This window comes from Mustela nivalis (assembly GCF_964662115.1).
Source record: "Mustela nivalis genome assembly, chromosome: X".
Classification (NCBI taxonomy): Eukaryota; Metazoa; Chordata; class Mammalia; order Carnivora; family Mustelidae; genus Mustela; species Mustela nivalis.
Genome location: NC_139040.1, coordinates 20501305 through 20524823, shown reverse-complemented (window position 1 = coordinate 20524823; position 23519 = coordinate 20501305). Strand labels below are relative to the sequence as shown.

Sequence of the window (23519 nt, the reverse complement as noted above, 5' to 3'; positions counted from 1 at the left end):
TGGAGCAGGGGTGTGCCTAGAAAGTTCTAGGAATAACAAGGAGCAGTGTGATTGGGCAGAGTGAGTTGCAAAGAGTGGTGGGAGACAATTCTGTAAGGTGATGACAGGTAGAAGTATAGAGCCTCATATTTTGTCCTTTGTCAGTTAAATGTATCAAAAATATCTTCTCCCAGTCTGTGGCTTGTCTTTTAACTTGTTTATGTTGTCTTGAAGTACAGGCATTTTGAAAGTTAATGTAGTTAAATGCATCTATCAACTCCTTTATTGTTTGTGCTTTTGGTGTCTTAAGTAGTCATTCTTATTCCTTATTCCAAGCTCATAAAGATATCCTCCTATTTTCTTCTGGAAGTTTTGCTTTTTCACGTTTGGATCTTGAATCCACTTGGAATTGAATTTCTCCTCTTTGGTATGAGGTAGGGATCTAGTTTGATAATTTTCTATATGGATGATCAAGAGTGCCAGAACCATTTAGTGAATAATCCATTCTTTTTCCACTGATTCGAAATGCCACAGTATGTTGCATATCAACTTTCCATATTTGTGTGTGGATCTGTTTGGGGCTCTGAATTTTGTTCTATGGGTCTGACCAGCTCTACATCACATGCTCTTAATTACTACAGTTTTAAAATCAGTCTTGCTATCCACTCCACTATAGAGTCTTTTTCTTTTTAAAGATTTGTATTTATTCATTTGACAGACACAGCGAGAGAGGGAACACAAGCAGAGGGAGTGGGAGAGGAAGAAGCAGGCTTTCTGCTGAGTAGGAAGCCTGATGCAGGACTGAGTCTCAGGACCCCAGGGATCTTGACCTGATCTGAAGGCAGATGCTTAATGACTGAGCCACCTAGGCTCCCCTGTAGATTCTTGAGCAAGTAAAAAATGCAAGTGAAACATTATTCCGGGAAGGATGTTCTTATGATTATCAACAGAGTAAAACGGTCAAAGGAGAGATCACAAAGGGGTACCAGTAAAATGATGGGGGTGCAAGTGGAGAGAAAACAAGGAATCTGAAAGTAATTCCAAAGAAAATATTAATAATGTTTGTTTGTTGAACAATTCGATACAGAGAAATTAGGAGTAAGAAGGAAAGCACATGGCTTAGAAATTTCAAGCCTGAGTGACTGTGTAAAATGATGAGTTAGTTTTGTGGTCCAGTATTGCGTTAACCAGTGGGATATGTTGGCACCGGGTCTGGACCCAGGAAGTGTATTTGGTCTTTGCCTGCTTAGAGATTACCTGGAGGGGGCGCAAAGGAAGAATAAAGGTCTGAGCTTTGGGGATCTTTCTAAAGATTTAGGTGGTGAAAGGAAGAGAGGGAATGGGAAAACATTTGAGGTAGGATAACCACCAAGTGCATTATAACTGTAATAACGATTTTTTTTTTTTTTTACTGGATGATGTAGGTCCTATCGGTCCATCACACTTGCGTTCTCTCATAGGTATAGCGGTGCTTTGTTTCTATGGCAACCTTTGATGCCCACAGAACAATTCTTGTGTCACCGGCAGTATTTAAAACGCAGTCCACCCTGGACGTGGTAGAGACGCCCCCGGTCCGTCGGGTCTCTTGCTGCAGTTCCGCTGGTTGGCCGCAGGGGGCGAAATCTGCGGCGGCCTGGAAAACTGGCGGGGGCGCGAGACGCCGCTCTCTCTCGGGTCAGGCTCTCGGCTCTGGGCTCGGCTCCCTGCTCCCGGCTCCCGGTTCCCGGTTCCCGGCTCCCGGTTCCCGGCTCTCGTCTCCCGTCTCCCGGGTTCCGGCTCCGGCTCCGGGTTCCCTGTTCCCTGCGCAGTGCTGTTCCTCAAACGACGCGCAGCCGAGGACTGTGGGTGAGGACGCGGGAGGCAGTGTCGTCTGATCCGCCCGCAGTCCGCAGCCCCACTGAGCCTGGAGGCCGCCGGGATGGAGCCGCGGCTCCCGGTTGGAGCCCAGCCCCTTGCTGTATCCGCTTGAGGGAAGGGGGAGGGAAGGCCGGGCAGGGCGGGTGGGGGGTCGGAGGAACTGCGGAATGCGGTGGAGAGGTTGGGGTGCGGTCGGGCCGGGGCCGAGCCGACCGGGGGAAGGGGGCCGGCGCGGGAGGCGATGCCTTGGGCAGTGGGGAGGACGGGCGGAGGGATGGGAGCCTCTAACCCGCACCGCGCCACCCCTGCCTGGCCGCGCATTTAGAGGAGACCCTTGACTACTGCCTGCATACTATCGAGGGTATGGAGATGAAGGGTACTCTGCGGGAGCCCCGCGCCCTGACGCTAGCCCGGAGGAACGGGCAATATGAGTAAGTAACCACCTGATTCCCACGGAGAAGGGGAGCCTGCCATTACCTCCTAACACCAAACCGCGACAAGCCACCCACTCTCCTCCCGCTGAGGCTGCGTGGGCAACAGGTTCAGGCCCAGGTGTGAAGTGCGAGTGCTGTAGGCATGGGGTTTTGTCCCCAACTTCCAAGCCGCCAGATCGCTCCTAGCAGTGTGGTTCAGTGGAAGGACTCAACAGGCGGGCGCTGAAGCAGGAAGCCTGGGTTTTTAGTTCCTGCCTCTGCAACTGACATGTGTTGTGTAACCTTGGGCAAGTCAATAATGTTTTCTGGGCTTTGGTGTCCTCAACAGTTAAATAAAAACATTAACTGCCTTTACCTTATGGACTTTGAAGTTGTAACTGGAATAATAATAAATGCTGAAATAGTTTGCAAAAAGTAAAAGTGTTATGGAAAGGCATGTTAGCCTTACAGAAGTGCCTTTTCTTAATCCCATTCAACTGGTTCCTCCAGTCTGCCCACCCCCTGTTCCACTTGCTTGAAGGCATAATCATAAATTCAGTAATGGTTTAGTGTACACCAGTAACTGCCTCACTTATTGACTTGACTGATAGAAAAAGTAATGAAATGTGTAGAAATATAAACATTTGGCAGTTTGTCAGTGTGTGTTAACCTTCCATTCTGCCTTGCATTTAGAAGCTCAGTAAACACTGTTGAATAAAAGTTTTTTTTTTATAAAAGATTATTTTGATAAGCTGTCACTATAGTTGCTTATCTCACTCCTTCCCACTAGTGCCACATCTTAAAAGTATCCATGGTGACCAGTACATATCATGGGCCCTATCCCTGTGTGCCCAAGCCACCTTCCTTGGTTGTTCATTGGTTTCTTGACATCAGAATTTAAAAATCATTGATCACTCAAATCTTGTCTTCTCCCAACATTGAATTAGGCCTAAAACCAGTTTTTCTCAATCTCTGCTTTTAGATTGCTCAGACCTGTGTCTGGTGCTGTATAATTTACACAGAGGATATTCCCACTAACCTAGCCTTCTCTTTTCTGAGTCTCTTGGTGCCACTCTAACTGGACATTAGTTGGGCTAATGAAGTAGCTTTTCCCTAAGTCCTGTTTGGTCAGCTCTGTTGGTGTGGTAAATTCGTGTTGTCTTTCCCAGATTTCAGCAAACCCTGGAAGACCAGTTTAATAGTAAATTCAATAGAAAAGTGAATTGAAGGGCGCCTGGGTGGCTCAGTGGGTTAAGCCGCTGCCTTCGGCTCGGCTCGGGTCATGATCTCAGGGTCCTGGGATCAAGTCCCGCATCGGGCTCTCTGCTCAGCAGGGAGCCTGCTTCCCTTCCTCTCTCTCTGCCTGCCTCTCTGCCTACTTGTGATTTCTCTCTGTCAAATAAATAAATAAAAATCTTAAAAAAAAGTGAATTGAAGAGTGGAATACCACTGCCACTTCCAAAGGCTAGAATGGGTGAAAAGATGTGACCCTTGGGTAAATCAGTAAATTTTTTGTACTTCTGTTTACTCTGCTGTAAAAACACAATTAGGAGGATAAATAAAAGAGCTACACTGTTGAAATGACCACAGATAGGATGTGGTTCCTTGATTTGATAGGTTTAGAGCTCTAGTTAGCTAATACTGAAGTGACCAGCTGGCTTTGAGATAATTCCTTGTTTCATCTGGCCTCCTGTACTAGAAGAACGTTTAAACTTGGAGTGGGGGACACCTGGGTGGCTCTGTTGGTTAAGTGTCTGCCTTTGGCTCAGGTCATGATCCCAGGGTCTTGGGATTGAGTCCCATATTGAACTCCTTGCTCAGCGGGAAGCCTGCTTCTCCCTCTGCCTCTGCTGCTCCCCCTGCTTTGCGCACGCTCTCTCTCTCTCTGACAAATAAATAAATAAAATCTAAAAAAACAAAAAACAAATGGAGTGGCAGCTCTCCTGACTATTTGTGTCCTCTCCACAAAGAAATCAAAGTCTTCTGTTCCATTTCTCTTTAAGGTACAAAGGTATAGCAACAACTAAGACTTTATGGCTTGGTATATGCTGGGTACTCTTCTAAGTACTTTCCATGAATTCATTTAGCCATCATGTGAGGTTTACTGTGAAATTATAATATAGTCTCATCATCATCCCCCATTTCTAGATAAAGAATCTGAGGCACAGAGAGATTAAGTCACTTGTTCACAGGAAGTACCAAACCTGAGATGTGAACCTATGTAGAATTTCAGAGTTAACGCTGTTTGAGAAGTTTCTTTTGAAATCGTTTGTTGGTACCTAAAACTGTCATATAATCTATAATCCTCAGATTCTTGTCTCATGGGTACCTTCTCTGCCTTGCATTCTTCCAAGTAATTTTCTTATTTTGGGGCTTTTTATATTAGAACTTGAAGCCTATTATAACCTTTAGTTCTGTGGTTCCTGCTGTCAACCATTGGAGAAATTTAGTGGAGAGAGTAAAATTATAATAAAAATAAGAGTTTTTTTTTGAAATAGGGACTCAAACACTATTCTTTTTTTTTTTTCAAGGAAAATGGATTATGATGCAATGTGTTGTTTCATCTTTAACCTTCCTTGAACTAATCAAAGTATTTCTTAGTAATGCCGAGTTCATATTCACAATCTGTTACTTTTCTGTTTGGACAACTACCAAATTCTAATTTCCATTCTTTTTGCCGTATACTTATTACTTTTCATCTTCCTGTTCTGAAAGTAATGATTACATTTAAGAAGAATTTTTTCAAAGATTTTTATTTATTTATTTGACAGAGATCACAGGTAGGCAGAGAGGCAGGCAGAGAGAGAGAGGAGGAAACAGGCTCCCCGCGGAGCTGAGAGTCCCATGTGGGGCTTGATCCCAGGACCCTGGGATCATGACCTGAGCCGAAGGCAGAGGCTTTAACCCACTGAGCCACCCAGGCATCCCTAAGAAGAATTTTTTATACTTATTTTTAGCCCTATTGCTACAGTTTATTTAGTGACTAACACATAGTAGATATTGGGGAATTGACTTAAATTCCAAGTTTATCTTTGTTTTGTGATGGATTTTGAGGAGGTTGCACTTTTTAAAAAAAAAAGATTTTATTTATTTGACAGAAAGAGATCACAAGTAGGCAGAGAGGCAGGCAGAGAGAGGAGGAAGCAGGCTCCCTAATGAGCAGAGAGCCCGATGCGGGACTCGATCCCAGGACCCTGAGATCATGACCTGAGCCGAAGGCAGTGGCTTAACTCACTGAGCCACCCAGGTGCCCTAGGAGGTTGCACTTTTTAAGTTGAGATATATTTGACATTATATGTTTCAGGTGTACAACACAATGATTCAGTATTTGTATATATTGTGAAATAGTCATAATCTAGCTAATATCCATCACCACACAGTTACAGATTTTTTTCTTATAAGAATTTTTAAGATCTACTCTCCTAGTAGCTTTCTTTTTTTAAAAAGATTTTATTCATTTATTTGACAGACAGAGATCACAAGTAGGCAGAGAGGCAGGCAGAGAGAGAGGAGGAAGCAGGCTCCCTGCTGAGCAGAGAGCCCGATGCGGGGCTCCATCCCAGGAGCCTGGGATCATGACCTGAGCTGAAGGCAGAGGCTTTAACCCACTGAGCCACTCAGCCGCCCCATCTAGTATCTTTCAAATATACAATACAGTGTTATTGACAGTAGTCACCATGCTATACATTACATACCCATGACTTTTTATTTTATAACTGGTAATACGTACCTTTTGACCCCCCCTTGATCCATTTTACCCATACCGTACCCCTGACAACCACTGATCTGTTCTCTGTATCTGTGATTTCAGGGTTTTGTTTTGTTTTAAGATTCTACATATAAGTGCGATCATATGGTATTTGTCTTTCTCTGACTTACTTCATTTACAATAATTCCCTCAAGGTCCATTCATGTTGTTTGTTTCATGATGGCTTTTTTTTTTGGAGATTTTTATTTATTCATTTATTTTTGAGAGAGAGAGAGAAAATGAGCCAGGAGAGGGGCAGAGGGAGAAGCAGATTCCCAGCTGAGCAGGGAGCCCAGTGCAGGACTCTTTCCAGGGCCCTAGGATCATGACCTGAGTCAAAGGCAAACGCTTAACCAACTGAGCCACCAGGTGCATCTTCATAATGGCTTTTCACAGTACAATCCAGTCAAAGTTTTACTGCCAATGTCAAACACTCTATTTCTTTTTTTTTTTTTAAGATAGATATTTATTTATTTATTTGACAGAGATCACAAGTAGGCAGAGAAGCAGGCAGAGAGAGAGGAGAGAAGCAGGCCCTGAAATCATTACCTGAGCCGAAGGCAGAGGCTTTAACCCACTGAGCCACCCAGGCGCCCCTCACTCTATTTCTCATCTTCATTTCTTTGAGATTATATTGGTTTGTGTTCATTTTCCCAAAAGTCAGCTCTTCTTCCTTCACTCTTGTGTTGTCAGTTTTTATCTAGTTTCTGATCTTCATTTGGCTTTATAGAACTTTCTGCTCAACTTACGAACTCTGTAAGCTGAAAGGAACCTGCCCAAGGGCACCTGGGTGGTGGCTTAGTTGGTTAAGCATCCAACTTTTGATTTTGGCTCAGGTCCTGATCTCATGGATTCTTAGATTGAGCCCCATGTCCAGCTCTGCGCTCAATGGGGAGTCTGCTTGAGAATCTCTCTCTCCCTCTCCCCCGGCCCCTCCCCACACTCATGCACACATGTTCTCTCTCTAAAACAAATAAATAGTTTTTTTTTTAAAAGGAGCATGCTCCATATTCCTCTAATCACCTTAAAATATGAACCTTTGCAAATTAGGTAAGCAGAATCAGAGCAGAAAGATAGCATTAATATTTTTATTTCCACTTAGTTCTCTCTAGGCAATTCTTTTCCTCATGTTATCTCCTTTAAAGTGAACACATTTGAAATAAAAATTCATAAGGTCAAAACAAGTCCTCTGAAAAGACACAAACTAGAAATAAAACCCCTTAAAACAATGACATTTTTAAATGTCAGAGGCTGAACAAGTTATGCTTAGAAATTTATCTGTTTATAGTTTAGTTAAACTGGTTCATTTGTTCACCCAGTATTGAGCATCTATATTAGGCAGGAAGCAAAACTGAGTATGATAAGGTCTTTATTTTCAAGGAGCTCAAATCAGTGAGGGAAATAAATATAACTGCAGTGGAGGGCGTTTGTGCTTTAACAAAGAGGTAAACAAAGGGGTAAACAGAGGATTAGGGTACCGGTTCTGCTTCGGACAGGAGAAGCTTCTAAGAAGAGGTGATATTTGAGCTAGGTCTCAGGAAGAAGAGTGTTTCTGGCAAAAAGTACCATCTGAGGACTGCTTGATTTGGGGGAAGCTAGGAGATATTCAGAATGGTTGCTTACAAATAGGTCATCCCTTGATTCTGGGCCACTAAGAATAAGTAGTAAATGAAAATTAATATTTCAGGAATACATAGAAATACATTTAGAAGTCTTTCATTTCGTACTGGGGGCCCAGATTCAGTCCTGCTTACCTAGAAATGCCAGCCTGAAGTTGGAAGCCAGAGTGAAAGCACAAGGAATGTAAAAGCCCTGGTTGTGAGATCTGCTACGCTGTTGGTCATGGGTTGTTTTAACTGATCCAGCTGGCTGGACACCTCTTCGTACTTCTCCATGAACCTATTTACTTGTTTGAAGAGACAGAACCATTGTTTGGAAAAAGCCATGAGAATATAATCTGAAGGCTAATCTATGAAATTTCTAATTCATTTATTCAACAAACTTGAGTGCTAAGTTCTAGGCACTATGCTAGGTACTAGAAATACTATGGTGAAAAGACAACCATAGTCTGCCTTCATGGAGTTCACACTTAGCTACTCTTCACTCTGCTATGCATACTCTAAATGTGTATGCACTATAATTCTTGTTTTTAAGATCATAAGCTGTGTTTAGGACATAGTCTATTATATATTCTTTATGGCAAAGGACAGTGTGGTATTCAGATATTGATCATCACTAATATCCTCTTAGATCCAGAGCAATTTCTAGCTGTCATGATGCTCAGATCCAGGGAATGAGATACAGTAAGTCTAATAAATATGGACTAGATTTGTGTAACTAAATTTGTTAAATGTTTGAATTTTTCAGTATTTATTCCCTGATGCATTCTTCTGTTTCCTAGGTTAATAATCCAGTTGCGCGAGAAGGAACAGCATGTTCAAGATATCATTCCTATAAATAGCCACTTCAGATGTGTTCAAGGTACTGGCTTTAATTGCCTAGCTAGTTTTACAGTGTTTTTCCCTGGTCATTATTGCATCGTGTAATACCATACATATTTAAATTTGTCACTACACATAAATGAAATGTATTACTCTTTGCATAAAATGATAACATTACTAAGCTACTATTGAGAAGATGCTTTGTCTGTGAGTGCTGAAGGATTGTACTGAAATGCAATCACCTGCTTCCCTCGTTGGGAGTTAGAGGTGTATGTAGTCTGTTACCTATGATGGTAGTCTTTTATGCTTATGGACCTATGTTTGGATCTAAATGACATTCTTGGTTTTAACAAACACACTACTCATTGTAAAGTATCAAGGTCACTTGGATTCACACACATTCAGCACTTTCTCCCCACACTATTCGAAATTAAAATATTTGGCAACAAGCCTTACCAGATTTTAATACCTTACACTCAATTGTGCTGATTCTCAGACCTTGACATTGGTGAATCATAAGAAAATTGACTCCCAAGGAGGAAATATTTGGCTTCCTGCCTGCAAATTTGGGGACAAAGAACAGAAAATCTGTTGTTTCATCTGCTATAATGAGACTCAAAATTTGGGAGATTTGTGTGGGAGCTGTTGCTTCTGTTATCTCACATTGCTCTAGAAGGGAAATTGATTACTAGAGAACAAATGCATTATGTTTCCAGTGGGTTCATTGGTGTCATCAGAAAGAAGCATTCTGTATCAACTGTAGCTTTTTGAAAAACTTGAATCTTATCTTGCATAGATTTTTTTCCTTAAGTTTCATAGAATCTTATTTTTATCACAGAAGTAATGCATATACTGTAGAAAGTTTGAAAAGACAGAAAAAGTGTAAAGCAAATAAGTACATTCCTATCTTTCAGAGATAAATACCTAACATTTCCTTTTCTTCTACACATGTAACTTTTAGGGTGGGCAGAACTCATACTATATGCAGTTTTTTGTGTGTTCTTTATGCCGTCATATTCTGATTGCTTTTCCATGCTATTAATAGGTATATATATGCCATTTTATGAATAGCCCATAATGTAGTTATTCCCATGTTTGACATTTGGGGGTTTTTTTGCTAGTTTAAATAGTAATGTGATGGGCGCCTGGGTGGCTCAGTGGGTTAAGCCGCTGCCTTCGGCTCAGGTCATGATCTCAGGGTTCTGGGATCGAGTCCCGCATCGGGCTCTCTGCTCAGCAGGGAGCCTGCTTCCTCCTCTCTCTCTCTCTCTCTGCCTGCCTCTCTGCCTACTTGTAATCTCTGTCTGTCAAAAAAAAAAAAATAAAATAAATAAATAAATAAATAGTAATGTGATGAATATCTCTGTACATAAACCTCCTTGTATATCTCTTATTAGGATTTATTACTGTAAATAGAAATACTAAATGGGTCTGACTTTTTAAGAAAATATATATTAAGAATTAAAAATACCTGCAATGAATTGTATCCACATTGTATAGAAGAATGAAATCATAGCCATTTAGCTTGCACTGTGTGAGAGGGACATATTGAACAAGACATCTGCATGCCATAGTAAGTTGCTATGGTCATTTCACTTTTCAGGGTGTATACCATTTATTACATGCCTAGCCCTTTAAGGAGGTGAAAAGCCATGACCTCAGTAAGTTTTAGCATCCTATTAACTCTGTACCTTTTTGTACTATTTCTACAACCTCTTTTTACATTATTTCTCTTAGTATTCTTTTTAATAGGAAATGGTCGATTGTTAGATTGTAATCTAAGAAAATATGTGTGTACACACATCGTAGTTCCCCATAACAAAAGGAACAGTTACTTCCTTGTTTTTACACCTTTTCTGTTTCCCAACCTGTTGCATCTATTTTGATAAGTCTATAAATTCTTGGTTTTTATTTATTTTTTTAAGCTTTTTAAAATTTATTTGAGAGAGAGAGGGAGAGAGAGAGTGAGAGAGCCACAAGCAGGGGGAGGGGCAGAGGGAGAGGGAGAAGCAGGCTCCGCACTGAGCAGGGATCTCGATGCTGGGCTTGATCCCAGGACCCCAGGACCATGGCCTAAGCCAAAGGCAGATACCCAACTAGCTGAGCCATCCAGGCACCCCAATACTTGGTTTTAAATAATTAAAGTTACTGAAGAACAGTGAAAAATTTATAGTACTTATGTCTTGATACACTATTGTCCCTTGCTAGTCTCATGCTAATGAGAATATTGAGGCTATTTTTTAATATCAGACAACTACTTATAGTAGCTACTGTAATAGCTGAATAATGGGACCAAATATACAATCCAGGCTTGTGAGGGATCTAGAAAAGGCTGAGACTACTCCATCTGGCCAAGGTAGATCCAGGCTAATCCTAAGGAGTCAGTACCCAGAGTTCAACTAGCCAGGAGGGTCTTACAAGTGCTGTTGGCCAGATCCAGGGGAGTCAGAGAAGAGATGGGTTGCATCTAGACACTGGAAGGAAGGAAGGAAGTCCAGGAGAGCCAGCTGGGAGAAAATAGAACTGAACTTGGAGACTGTGCTTTGCCCTGTTTTATACTTCCTTGTTGGGTGTGATAGGCCAGACCCCATGTATTAATTGTAGCCTGAAGGTCAAGAGCTTAAGGTATTCTCTGATCCTAAATGGGGCAGAGGCAGAAGAAATGAGATCACTGGGAAGTTTTCAGAGACAAAATCTGAGTTAAGAAAGTAATTCACCTTTGGACCTTTAGGATCACTTCCATGGCTTTTTTTTTAAGATTTTAAAAAATTTTTTCATTTTTAGAGAGTGGGGGGAGGGGCAGAGGTGGAGGGAGCCCCACACACAGAGCCCACAGAGCCCTATGAAGCCAGATGCAGATGCAGGGCTCTATCCCATGACTCTGAGATTATGACCTGAGCTGAAATCAAGAGTTGGACGCTCAGTCAACTGAAACACCCAGGTGCATCTTGGCTTTCTATAAGGATTATCTAGGGGCACCTGGCTGGCTCAGTTAGTAGAGCTTATGACTGACTCTTGATTTTGGTGTTGAACCCCATGTTGGGTGTAAAAAATCACATAAAAATGAAAACGTTTTTAAAAAAAAGAGTTAACTAAGTGACACAGTTAGATTATATTAAATCAGTATGTTATAGTTGAAGGGAATTAAATTCATCTTTGCTTGAATTAATATGTTTATATTGCCTACTATTGCTGTTCCTTAATTTGGTTTGAGGTGTTCCATATGGTTAATTGTTCAGTTTAGTTTTCTTTTAGTTGAATTGCTTATGATCTTTAGAACCTGGTGCTTCCAAAATCCATTTTTAAAAATGCTAAACAAAAAAAGCAAAGGATTTTTAAAATGTTTTCTAAGACCCAGGAGTGGTGACTGAGAGAAACAATTATTTACTTAGGCATATACCTTTTTTAGTTGTAATGAATGGTTTTCTCTTTCCTGATCCTGTTCTTTGTTTTTTTCCCTCAGAAGCAGAAGAAACTCTTTTGATTGATATAGCTTCAAACAGTGAGTACCATTCTGAATGGAATTTACTTTCATTCAACATATATTTAATTGAATACCCACTAAGACCCCTTTTGGGGCACGTTTTGATTTTACCATTTTATCCTGTATTCTTCATTTTCTTAAGGCAGCCATACAAATTAAGTTTGCCCCCTAAAAACTTTTAGTCTAAACATAAGAAAAAGCAGGTAGCTGGCAAGAATCTAAAAAGTTGAAGAGGTGATCTGCTTCTCTAATGCTGAACTTCTTTGAGCCATCAGTATTTTTGGCATCAGTGGTTTTGTTTTTTAACTGCTATTATATTTAAAATTTTTCTCCTCATTCGCTGTTTATTTTTGCGTATTAAATCATAATGGTTTCCTTTAGTCGTTATATCATTTGGGGAGGCCATAGAGTCCCCCTTGTACTGAGGGACTCAGTTTGATTGCTTGTCTCAGGCTACCTCTTTTTCCTTAAAATAATTTTGGTCTTTCATTTAAGCTCCATCCCCTCAAGGCATCCCTTCATCAGAAAGAACACAGTCTTCCTTCTCACTGTTTCACTTTTCTCATTTTTATCTGTTTGAAGCAAATCATCATTGACTTTCTGTGCAAGCTGTTCTCTGTTTATCATCCAATTGTACTGTGTTATGGGGAGGATAAAATGGGCACTCGAACGCTACCTTGACTACTCAGTGGTTGCTATGGAAAGGAGTTTGTGACCACATGAATGTTAATCAAACTGGTTGCCTTATCTCTTGCTTGAGTCCTTGGATGAGTGGGGTTTAGCCCTTACCTTGAGGCTATGGGTTATACATAATTTTGTTTAGAAGCAGTCCCTGTTCTGGCTACCATTACTTTGTATTGAATAGTTCAGTTAGACTTTTTCTGATTTGGGTTTTATTATTCTTTTCTTTGGTCATGGATTTTAGAAGTCTTAAGGGTTGGTTCTAAAAAGCTAAATAAACCCAGCTGCTGATTTTTAAAGGTATTCAAGAGAGCAAATAACTTACTATCTATGTCTTACTGTGTTTACAAAGGAGAAGACAGAAACAACACTAAAAGAATAAAATGTGAGCAAAGGCAGTTCAGTAGTGACTGACATTGCTGACAAAATAAGATGCCAAAATGTCCTGTTCCCGTAGAAATAGATACTTGAGCCAAAGCCGAAAAGTTAAACTGAGCTGTGCCTTTTCTCTTATAAACACCTATTTATAGCATTAGTTCTTTTGGCTTTTCCTACATAGAAATTAGCCATGTGTTGCTTTGTCCTGGGTTCAAGTTACTGGATCATAGCAGGATCAGTAACCACTTGAATAAAATCCTTCGTTATTTCTGCCCATTTAGTAATATTTTCAGGGAAACCAGATTCTGTCTTGATCTTTGCGCTTCATACATAAACCTTTAAAGCATATAGTATGTGCAGGAGGGAGGCCCTGGTTTGTTAGGCAGGCCTGATTTTAATGTAAATATGTTTTCCCATTGTCTGGATGTTGGTTTTAAACATTTTATATTTTTCTGATTATTGAGGTAATAAATATATCTTCATTATGTACAATTTGGAAAATTCAGAAAAGTTTGAAATATCAAATTGAAATTATGTTCCTGCAATCTAGAGGTCACTGCTGTAGGTAACACTGTTACGTGTCACTTTCCAGTCTTTTATGTTTTTATATGATTGGAATCTTTATATGTAGTTTTTATGTTGCATTTTCATTAACTTTATATTGTGAGCTTTTTCCATGTCATTTAAAATTATTTAAAAACATGATTTTTAATGACTAATATTTCACCATAAGTATGTGCCAGATTTTACTAAATTAACTCCTTTTTAAAATTAAGACACTGTCAAGGAACATGGTGTATCACTGTACTAACTAACAGTTACTGGGTTTTAGATATTTATCTTTTATCCAGTCACTTTATAGAAATATATTTAAAATTTTGGGGGTGCTGTTTATTTTGTTCGTTTTGATAGACAGCCTTAATCATCTGCAAATAATAATTTTGTCTCCTTTCTAGTACCTGTAACTATTAGTTTTGCTTCATATCTCATTTCACCAATGAGAATTTTAAGACCAATATTAAATAATGATGATAATCCTTGTTTAGCTCCTATTTTCAGTAAGAATGCATCAGGTGGTACTTCATTGTTGAGGACATGATTGCATATTGATTTAATAGGGTTTTTAAAAAACCATATTAAGAAACTACATTTATTTCAAGTTTATGTGGTTTTTAAAATCATAAATGTATATTGAATATTATCAGATGTTTTTATACTATTTATAGAGATGATTATATTATTATTCCTTATTTGACCTCTTGGACTATATTATACTAATTTCCTGATATTAAATCCTCCTTTACTGTTCATTATTTAACAAATACTTGTTGAGTGCCTTCTATTTGCCAGGCACTGTTCTAAGTGCTGCAGAATCAGTGGAGAACAACATAGATAAGATTGCTGCGCCTGCTTTTGTTCTTGCTTCTGTGCTTTTTGGTACTATATGACTATAGTGAATTAATTCTTTCTATGAAATGTGAATACTCTTTATGTGCTAGGCACTGTGCTAGGCTCTAGGGATGTATCAGAAAGCAATATAGTCATGTTATACCATCAGTCAGTACAGAAAACAGACTTTTAACTGATAGATGTAGATACACAGTTGCAGTTTTGATAAATGCTCTCAAGGAGAAATACAGAGTTTATAAGAGAGTTAACTAAATTAGGTGATGTGTTCAGGGAAGGCCTCTTTAAAAAAAAAAAAAAGATTTTATTTATTTTATTTGACAGAGAGAGATCACAAATAGGCAGAGAGGCAGAGACAGAGTGGGAAGCAGGCTCCCCGCCAAGCAGAGAGCCCAATGCGGGGCTCGATCCCAGGACACTGAGATTATGACCTGAGCCAGAGGCAGCGGCTTAATCCATTGAGCCACCCAGGCACCCCAGGGAAGGCCTCTTTAAGTGACATTTAAATTGAGACCAGAGGGGCTAAGTAAGAGAGAGGTAAAAATAGGGGAGAGAAAAGTAAATGGAACTATATGTGTAAAGGCCCCCAAATTGGGGAAGTAACTTGACACATTTTTTTTAAAAGATTTTATTTATTCTTTTTTTAAAGATTCTATTTATTTATTTGACAGAGAGAGAGAGAGAGAGGAATCACAAGTAGGCAGAGAGGTAGGCAGAGAGAGAGGAGGAAGCAGGCTCCCCGCTGAGCAGAAAGCCCAATGTGGGGCTCAATCCCAGGACCCTGAGATCATGACCTGGGCGGAAGGCAGAGGCTTAACCCACTGAGCCACCCAGGCACCCCTTGACACATTCTTTGACGTGAAAGAAGGCCAGGGTGGTTGGAGCAAGGTTTAGGCATCAAGTTAGGATGGGCTAAGGCCAGATCCAGTAAGATCTTATAAGCCATGTTAAGGAATCTGGATTTTTACATTTTTAAAATGGGAAGAATATGAAGGATTTTATGCCAGGGTGTCATCATTTGCATGGAACCCAGTTAGGAGGCTGTTTTAGTTCAAGCTAGAGGAACATCTGGGTGGCTCAGTCAGTTGGGCGTCAGACTCTTGATGTTGGCTCAGTTGGTGCTCTCAGTGTCATGGGATCTGGCTGAGTGGGCTTTGCGCTCTGCAGGGAGTCTACTGGAGATTTTCTCTCTCCCTCTCCTTCTGCCCCTCCTCCTCCTGTCCCCTGGCTTATGTACACACTCTCTCTAAAATAAATCTTAGGGTCCTTGGGTGGCTCAGTTGGTGAAGCATCTGCCTTCAGCCCAGGTCATGATCCTGGGTCCTGGGATGGAGCCACACATTGGGCCTCTTGCTCAGCAGGGAGCCTGATTCTCCCGTTCCCTCTGCCTGCTGCTCCTCCTGTTTGTGTTCTCTCTCTGTCAAATAAATAAATAAAATCTTTTAAAAAAAAACTTTAAAAAAAGGATTTTAAGATCCAGAATATGAGCATGGTGGCAGTATAAGTGGAGAGAAGTGGACAGACTTGATAAATGTTTTTGGAGATTAAATCACCAGAGATTGGTTTGGGCATAGGGAGTGAGTTGAAGAGAAGTGTCAAGGATGAATCTTGGGTTACTGGTATGAATGTGGATGATGGTACCATTTGCAAAAATAAGAATGTTGCAGAAGGATTAAGTTTTCCTTTGAGGGGGTTGTGAATTCAGTTTTAGTTATGTTTAGTTTGAGGGTTCTTTGGGACATTTGAGTGTAGGTGATAAATTGACAGTTGAATGTATGCATCCGAAGCTCAGAAGAGAGGTTTGGGCCACTAGCACATAGATGGTCTTTGAAACCATGAGAGATGATGCGACTGGACATAGAGCTGTACTATCAAATATGGTAGTTACTAGTTACATGTGCCTGTTTAAATTAATTAGAAATAAAATGAGAAGTTCATTTCTTCAGTCACACTAGTAACATTTCAAGTACTCATTTGCCACATGTGATTATTGGTTACCGTATTGGACAATGCTGATAGAAAATGAGAAGAAAGGTTCTAGATTGAACTTTAAGGAACCTTGCTTTTAAAAGGTTAGATAGTGGAGGAAATACCTAAAAGGGTGCTAAAAAATTAGTGATCAGAGAGAGGCAAACTAGATGAGTATAGTATCATAGAAGCCTTCCGAAAAGATTATTCAAGGACTGGTTAACTATTGATTTCTGCTGATAGGTCTAATAAGATGACTGAAGAGGATCTATTGGATTTAGCAATTTGGAGGTTATTGGTGACCTTAACAAAGATATTTTAAAAGGGTTGTGGGAGCAAGAGTCATATTGGAATGGATTAATGTGAGAAATAGGACGTGAGTAAGTAGTGACTGTGTTGTTGTTGTTGTTGTTTAAAGGCTTTGCTGTGAGGGATGCCGGGATGGCTCAGTCGTTTAAGCATCTGTCGTTTAAGCATCTGTCTTTGGCTCAGGTTATGATCCTGGGGTCCTGGGATTGAGTCCCACATCAGGCTCCTTGCTCAGCAGGGAACCTCCTTTTCCCTGCGCCTGCTGTTCCCCCTGCTTGTTCTTTCTCTTTCTCTCTGACAAATAAATAAAATCTTAAAAAAAACCTCTGTTGTGGAGGGGAGTGTAGAGATAGACTAGAGTTGGAGGGAAATACGGGGTCTAGGAAGGTTTTTTGTTTTTAAAATAGTGTAGTGCATAAACAATGAATTCTGGAACACTGAAAAGAAATAAAATAAAATGAAATGAAAAAAATAATAAAATAGGATTTGGAATACAATTCAATGTTAATGGGAAGGGGCCTGTGAAAGAGGGAGGTTAAAGATCTTGGGGGGAGGTTTCTGGGAAATGATCGCGAGTGTAAGGTTCCTGAGAGAATTGGAGGGATTATAATTCAAAGAGGAGGTGGCCTTTGATAGGACTTCTCTTCCTTAGAATGGAAAGGAGAATTTGAGTACAAATACAGGTAGGTTTCCATGTGATGGCTTCCATTTTCTCTGAAGCATGAGGTAAGCAATCCACTTGGAATGAGAGGGTTTGAAAAGAGGGGATCCAAAAATTAAGGATAATTGAAGAGGTGTGAAGTGTTTGTCCCAGATAGTAGTGGGAGACTAGTTGACTGTGGAAACTTAGATGACTTCCTATCATAGAGGGCCCAGTTGAGGTTAGCAGTCAGTTTATAATGGGGTGTGTGTGTGTGTGTGTGTGTGTGTGTGTTTACTCCCTCTGGAGAAAGACAGTTAGTTGGATTTCTGAGGGTTGAAAGTTAACCAGGTAGGAGGAACAGGATGGTGAGCAGTAGGTGCTGTGGAAGAACAGTGTGATAAGGCAGTTCTGGACTTTTGCAACAGAGTTTAATGATGACATCTGTTTGACAAAATAGAAAGTGAAAGCAGGAGTTAGCGCATGGATACTAAGAAAGTAGAGAGGATCAGTCGGCTGGAGGTTCCCATATGAGCAAGTAAGCTCGAAGTAACAGGTCAGAATGGGATATTTCAATTAGAGATTTGTGAGGTGATGGTTTCTATGATTAAAAGGTTCAGAGTATATCTGAGAGAAATCCCCGTAGGGACTGAAGGAGCAGGTGGCTGAGATGGTGGGCCAAGGTCATCGGATGAGGAAGTTGAAGATGTTGACTGTGTTTTCTACACTAATTTGTAAGGAATCCAAATTTAAGGCAAGAGTTTGAGTGGCGAGAAAGTCTTAGGAGTTGGGTATTGAATCATAGATTAAGTTGTAGAGAGGATGGTACATGATCTCATAGAAGGAGGAGAGAAGGGAAGAAGTTGGTATAACCCAATGGGTGAACCTAAAAGGAAAAAGGATTTGTCCTGAGGGAGGAGAGGGAATGGTTTGGAGATGGCACTAGGACAAATAAGGACAGCAGTCTTAAATTCCATAGGGTGTGAGAGACCATAAACAGCATCCAGGGACCAGCCACTTCACAGGTGACTCTTTGATTTTCAATTTGGATACACGTTAGAATCACTTGGGGAGTGTTATAAAAACTACCAGTGCCTGAGCCTCACCCTCTGAGATTCTGCTTCATCGGGCTGGGGTGGGACCCAAATGTCCATTTTCTAAAAATGTCTCTGGTAATTTTAACGCAGACATAGTTGAGAATTGCTGAGAGATTGAGAGATTGTTGAGAGAATTACTGAGAGAACAGGGAGTGTTCAGAGAAGTTTGTTGATTATAGAGAGGCTAGGGGGTTTGGGAAGGAAAAATAGTAGAAGGTTGGGTCATGGGGTAATTTGTCTTCTTTCCTATGCAACATGGTGAGAGAGTATCCAGTGTTATTTGATAAGCAATTTCTGGAATTTTCTGTTAAATGAGTCAGTGTATTTTTTATATTTGCTAAAATATATCTTTCAAGGACTGTGGGAGAGAGATTATGTATTCTTGTTTAAGTTTATATCAGATAGAAACTTATTTTTTAATTTTCTTCTATTTTTTATATAAAGTATCCAAGAAAGGGAGGACTATTTGTGCCCCAAAGGAGGTTTTTCCCTCTATCTTCAAGGCTGTGATAATTGACAGCCTTTATTCATGCCCTTTGTTTTTTCTTCTCCTTATGGTAACACCCTCACTAATGTTCTTATCTGTGGTTCGCTTTGGTGCCTTCTTTCTCACATTTTTCTTTTTTATCTCTTTTCTTCTAATCACTAAGTCTATGAAGATAGAAACAAAGAAATGCAAAGGAAAGAGAGATTCAGAAGTGGATTTCCAACATAAGAAACTAGGATTTTCATTTCATTTTCTCATCTCTTTAATTTACAAGTGTGAGAGAGTCTGGTTCAACAGTTGTCTATTAAATACCTTTTCTCTGTGAAGTCTGACAGCGTTGTCGCCAGTAATGTAACCAATCATCCTGGGTTGCCTGGGACTTGCCCAGTCTTAGCTTTGAAAGTCCTGAGTCCTGAGAAGCCCTTCAGTCCCAGACAACCCTAGGAGATCATCGTAAATGTTGTGTTGGATTTCCTGTATGTGCAGCCCCACTTCTTGCTCTCAAGGAACTTATGGTTTCCAGGGGCATGAGAAAACAATACATGTACTAAATCAGTTAAAATAAGAATATTAACAAGCACATAGGGTTCCTGGATTAGCATATCCAGAAGATTGATACATATGATAACTAGGGCATCAGAAAAGGGGAGACAGTATGTTATATACATAAGAAACTAATGTTCTAGATCACTTTGCTGCTAATTATTGCTATTTTCCAATTGGCTATGCTTGAACCAGACCACTCCTGGTCATAGGTCATTATATTGCTGTCATACATTCATTCAAAACATGCACCACTTTTTACTTTTTACTTCTTTTCATAATAATTCAAACCAACTCCACTATTCTTTTCTTTTAAAATTAGTTTGTAAATTCAATTGCCTAAGTACAGTCAATACCCAGGAGCAAACCATCTTGTTTTCTTTATTCCCTTTATGCTTCAGATACTCTTACTATATAATCTGGATTTGAAATGGTAGGAATTTCCAACTGGGAGATGGGAGGAGGGTGGGTGGGGAAGTGATCTTTTGTTAGAATTTGGTCCCTGCACTGACATTGGGGACCTATATCAGAACATAGGAAAACTGTTTTCAGTATGAATCATATCACTATAATTGGGCTGCTTATTGACACAGTTCATCAGCCCTTTAGATTTCCTCCCCTTATTGTTCCCCCACCCACCCACCCACCCAATCCCCTGATCCTATAGGCATGTTTCCTACATTAGAGGTCTTAGAATTTTTGTGATCTGGACCTTCTCCTGCTCAACTGTTAAGTTGAGAGAATGACCCCAAGAAAGCATGTATTCCATAGTTATATGTGTGTGGATTTCACTTCTTTTTAGGTGGCTGCAAAATTCGGATTCAGGGAGATCGGACCAGAGAGCGGCGCTTTGAAATCCCTGATGAGGAACACTGTCTGAAGTTCCTCTCGGAGGTCTTTGCTGCTCAGGAAGGTAAGTCAAGACTCAGAAGTTTTCTTTTTGCTCTTTGAATGGCAGTGAAATTCTGACATGCTGATGCAGAGGCAAGCAGCCATTAGCAAAGTACCTCACCCCTTCAGTCTGCAGTGCTGATTTTTCTGCTTTCAGGAATGAACCGAGGGTTAGGTTAGGGAACAAGTCTATTCAGCTATAAGGACACTGAGCCCTTTTCCAGAGTCTTCAGTGTCACAGCATGGACAGCTTACTGAAGACTATCATCCTCCTTCTGCTCCCGGATGACCCCAGAGCTGCCCTCCCTCTCTTTGTCTCTTCCTTTACGTTTAAGAGAGCTGCTGGGTCCTGCATTTGAGGACTGCTGAGTAAATGGTTTTTGATTATGATAAATTCCACTCAGTGAAGGGCTCCCGTTTCTGACCATGACTTTTATCTCTCTAGCTCAGTCACAACTTCTTGTTCCAGAGCAAAAGGACTCATCTAGCTGGTACCAGAAGTTAGACACTAAGGACAAACCTTCTGTTTTTTCAGGTACTGAAAAGATTCTCTTTTGCCTGGTTGCTATGATCATTGCAGAGTAAATAGGTTTCATCTGGACAGATAAGACAATGTCAATCCCAGACACTTTCTGCTATGAAGTGGTTTTACTGAGTCCATGCCCATTGACTGATGTTCATTCTTGATCCTTTCTGTGGCATGTTATCTCCTCCGGAGCCTGCTTAGCAGTGTGGTAAAAATTGCAGGCTCCAGGGCCAAACTGCTTAGGTTTAAACCCCAATTTTGTGACTTGCTAGTTATGTATAACCTTGGTCAACTTACTCAACAATGCTGAGCTTCCATTTCTTTTTCTGTAACATGGGAAGATTTTTAATAGTACTGGCTTCATGGGTCTTTATGATAATTAAAGGAGATAATAATATAATCCCTTATATCAAAGAGGCATTATGCTAAGTCTTTAGTAAATGTTAGCTGTTAATATTCAGATTCCAAATTAATGTAACTTGTTATTGTTCTAGTTAGTATGTCAAGTCTTTCAGGGTATCCCTATGGTACCTCTCTATTTGGTAATGCCATTGAGCAAATAGTGATCAAATTAATACCACTGATCAAAGAAAAGCTCTGTCTATCCTGGATAAACTGGATGTTATCTTTATTTTTTCCCCCTTTGACTCTGGGTTCTGTGTACTAGGGCTTCTTGGATTTGAGGATAATTTTTCATCTATGAATTTGGACAAGAAAATTAATTCACAAAATCATCCTACAGGGATTCATCGGGAACCCCCTCCACCACCCCCTTCAGTGAATAGAATGTAAGTCCTGTGTCAAAACATGTTTCCCATTTAGGAGACTTTTTTTTATTATAGGCAGTTTCACTTTTGAAATTCTCGTTATTTGCTAGGCTTCCACGTGACAAAGAAGCTTCTAACAAGGAACAGCCCAAAGTGACCAACACTATGCGGAAGCTCTTTGTACCAAATACCCAGGCTGGGCAGCGGGAGGGCCTCATCAAACATATCCTGGCAAAGCGAGAGAAAGAATATGTCAACATTCAGAATTTCAGGTTAGTCTCTCTCTCTCTGAGGTATGGCATACAAATGGCTATATGTTTTTTAAGGTATTATTTTAATTAATAATTACTATTTTTAATTTAATAAATTTTATTATTCTGGTGTGCAAAGTAGCAGCACCTCTCTTTGTTGTTTGTGAACAACACGTACCCTTAATAGTCCAAGATTCTGGTCCCATCTGCTATCCCAGTGTGCCTCATTTGTCCTAATTCAATTATAACTGTATCCCCTATGCTAAAACCTGTAGTTCCTCATATTCCCCATGATGCTTATTTTTGTGTGTAAACAGTTAAGACAATTATATTCTGCTATCCCCCTTAATACTGTATCTGCCTCAACAGAATTTCCTACACAGATGTCCTTGTAATCCTTCGGGAAGTGAGTTTTTGGATTCAGTTACAGCTCCTTATGGAACAGTTATCCACATTAGATGTATTTACAGCCTGAAGATACCTTTTTCCCATCCACAAGCTCTCCAAGTATAAGTTTGGGTGGAGTTTAATTGACAGGAAATGTGGTAGAGCAATTACTTTGCATTTTTAAAATAGAGACCTGGTTCCTTTCTGTGGGTTCACCTAATGTAAACTTCAGAGAATTGAGCCCACTGCCTTTGTGTTCTACATGTGAGAGCATTTCTTATATGTATAGCAGAACATTTTGAGAAATTATGTTGGTTTATTGTGAACATACCCTTGTATGAAAATGATGAGAGAACTTCAATGGTTCATACTTAACCCTCATTTTCAAATAATTTTTTGGTGTTGTGTATTAGATTTTTTGTTGGAACGTGGAACGTGAATGGCCAGTCTCCAGATAGTGAGTTGGAACCTTGGCTGAACTGTGATTCAAATCCTCCTGATATCTACTGTATTGGGTAAAGAACACATCTGGAATTTCATTTTGGCTATATCTTTGATAATTAGTTTCCGTGACATTTTGTCCTCCTTTTGCTTTTTTAACTGTTTGGTAAAAACTCACCTTAGACTATATGTGAGAATTAACTTGAGGGTCAAATTTATGAGATAAGAAAGGAATGATACCTGAAATGGTGAAAGGAAACATCTAGTCCTCTCAAAATGCAAAGAAAACTGCTTTCTTAATAGAAACAGACTTGAGGTCAAGTCCAACAGTGATTATTCCTAGAATATATAAACAAAGCTCCATTGTTGTCCCTTGTGGAGGTCTTTTGTTTTTTGTTTATGTTTTACATAGTCTTTGCATATATTTTTTGGAGACAATACTATTTTAATTTTTCTATGGAAGACAATGTCAGATTTACAAAAGTAAAGATTAGTTTTTTTGACATTGATCTTTGGCAAGATTCTTATGCATATTTTTTAAATTTATTTTTTTTAAGTTTTTATTAACATATAATGTATTATTTGTTTCAGGGGTACAGGTCTGTGAATCATCAGTCTTACACAATTCACAGCATTCACCATAGCACATACCCTCCCCAATGTCCATAACCCAGCCACCCTATTCCTCCCACTTCCCACCAGCAACCCTCAGTTTGTTTCCTTTTTTAAAAAAAGATTTTATTTATTTATTTGACAGGCAGAGATGACAAGTAGGCAGAGGCCGGCAGAGAAGGCTGGGGGGGAGGCAGGCTCCCTGCCTAGGA

General features: G+C 40.0%; 1 protein-coding gene across 4 annotated transcripts in view; it reads left to right on the top strand.

The window, feature by feature from the left end:
* The first annotated feature begins 1587 nt into the window (after window positions 1-1587).
* OCRL (OCRL inositol polyphosphate-5-phosphatase) overlaps window positions 1588-23519 on the top strand; it is a 53778-nt gene continuing 31846 nt past the window's right edge. For 2 of the 4 annotated variants that reach the window (XR_014307222.1, XM_082717747.1), the window contains exons 1-9: window positions 1642-1936; window positions 2197-2267; window positions 8399-8478; window positions 11902-11940; window positions 20235-20345; window positions 20769-20858; window positions 21517-21637; window positions 21727-21888; window positions 22668-22769. Coding sequence is in view for 3 of the 4 variants with exons in the window: in XM_082717747.1 (XP_082573873.1) it covers window positions 1898-1936; window positions 2197-2267; window positions 8399-8478; window positions 11902-11940; window positions 20235-20345; window positions 20769-20858; window positions 21517-21637; window positions 21727-21888; window positions 22668-22769 (815 nt within the window). In the remaining variant the exon portion in view is untranslated. Of the gene's footprint in view, window positions 1937-2196; window positions 2268-8398; window positions 8479-11901; window positions 11941-20234; window positions 20346-20768; window positions 20859-21516; window positions 21638-21726; window positions 21889-22667; window positions 22770-23519 lie in introns of all 4 variants that reach the window. The other 2 variants (XM_082717746.1, XM_082717748.1) reach the window with 2 other exon arrangements.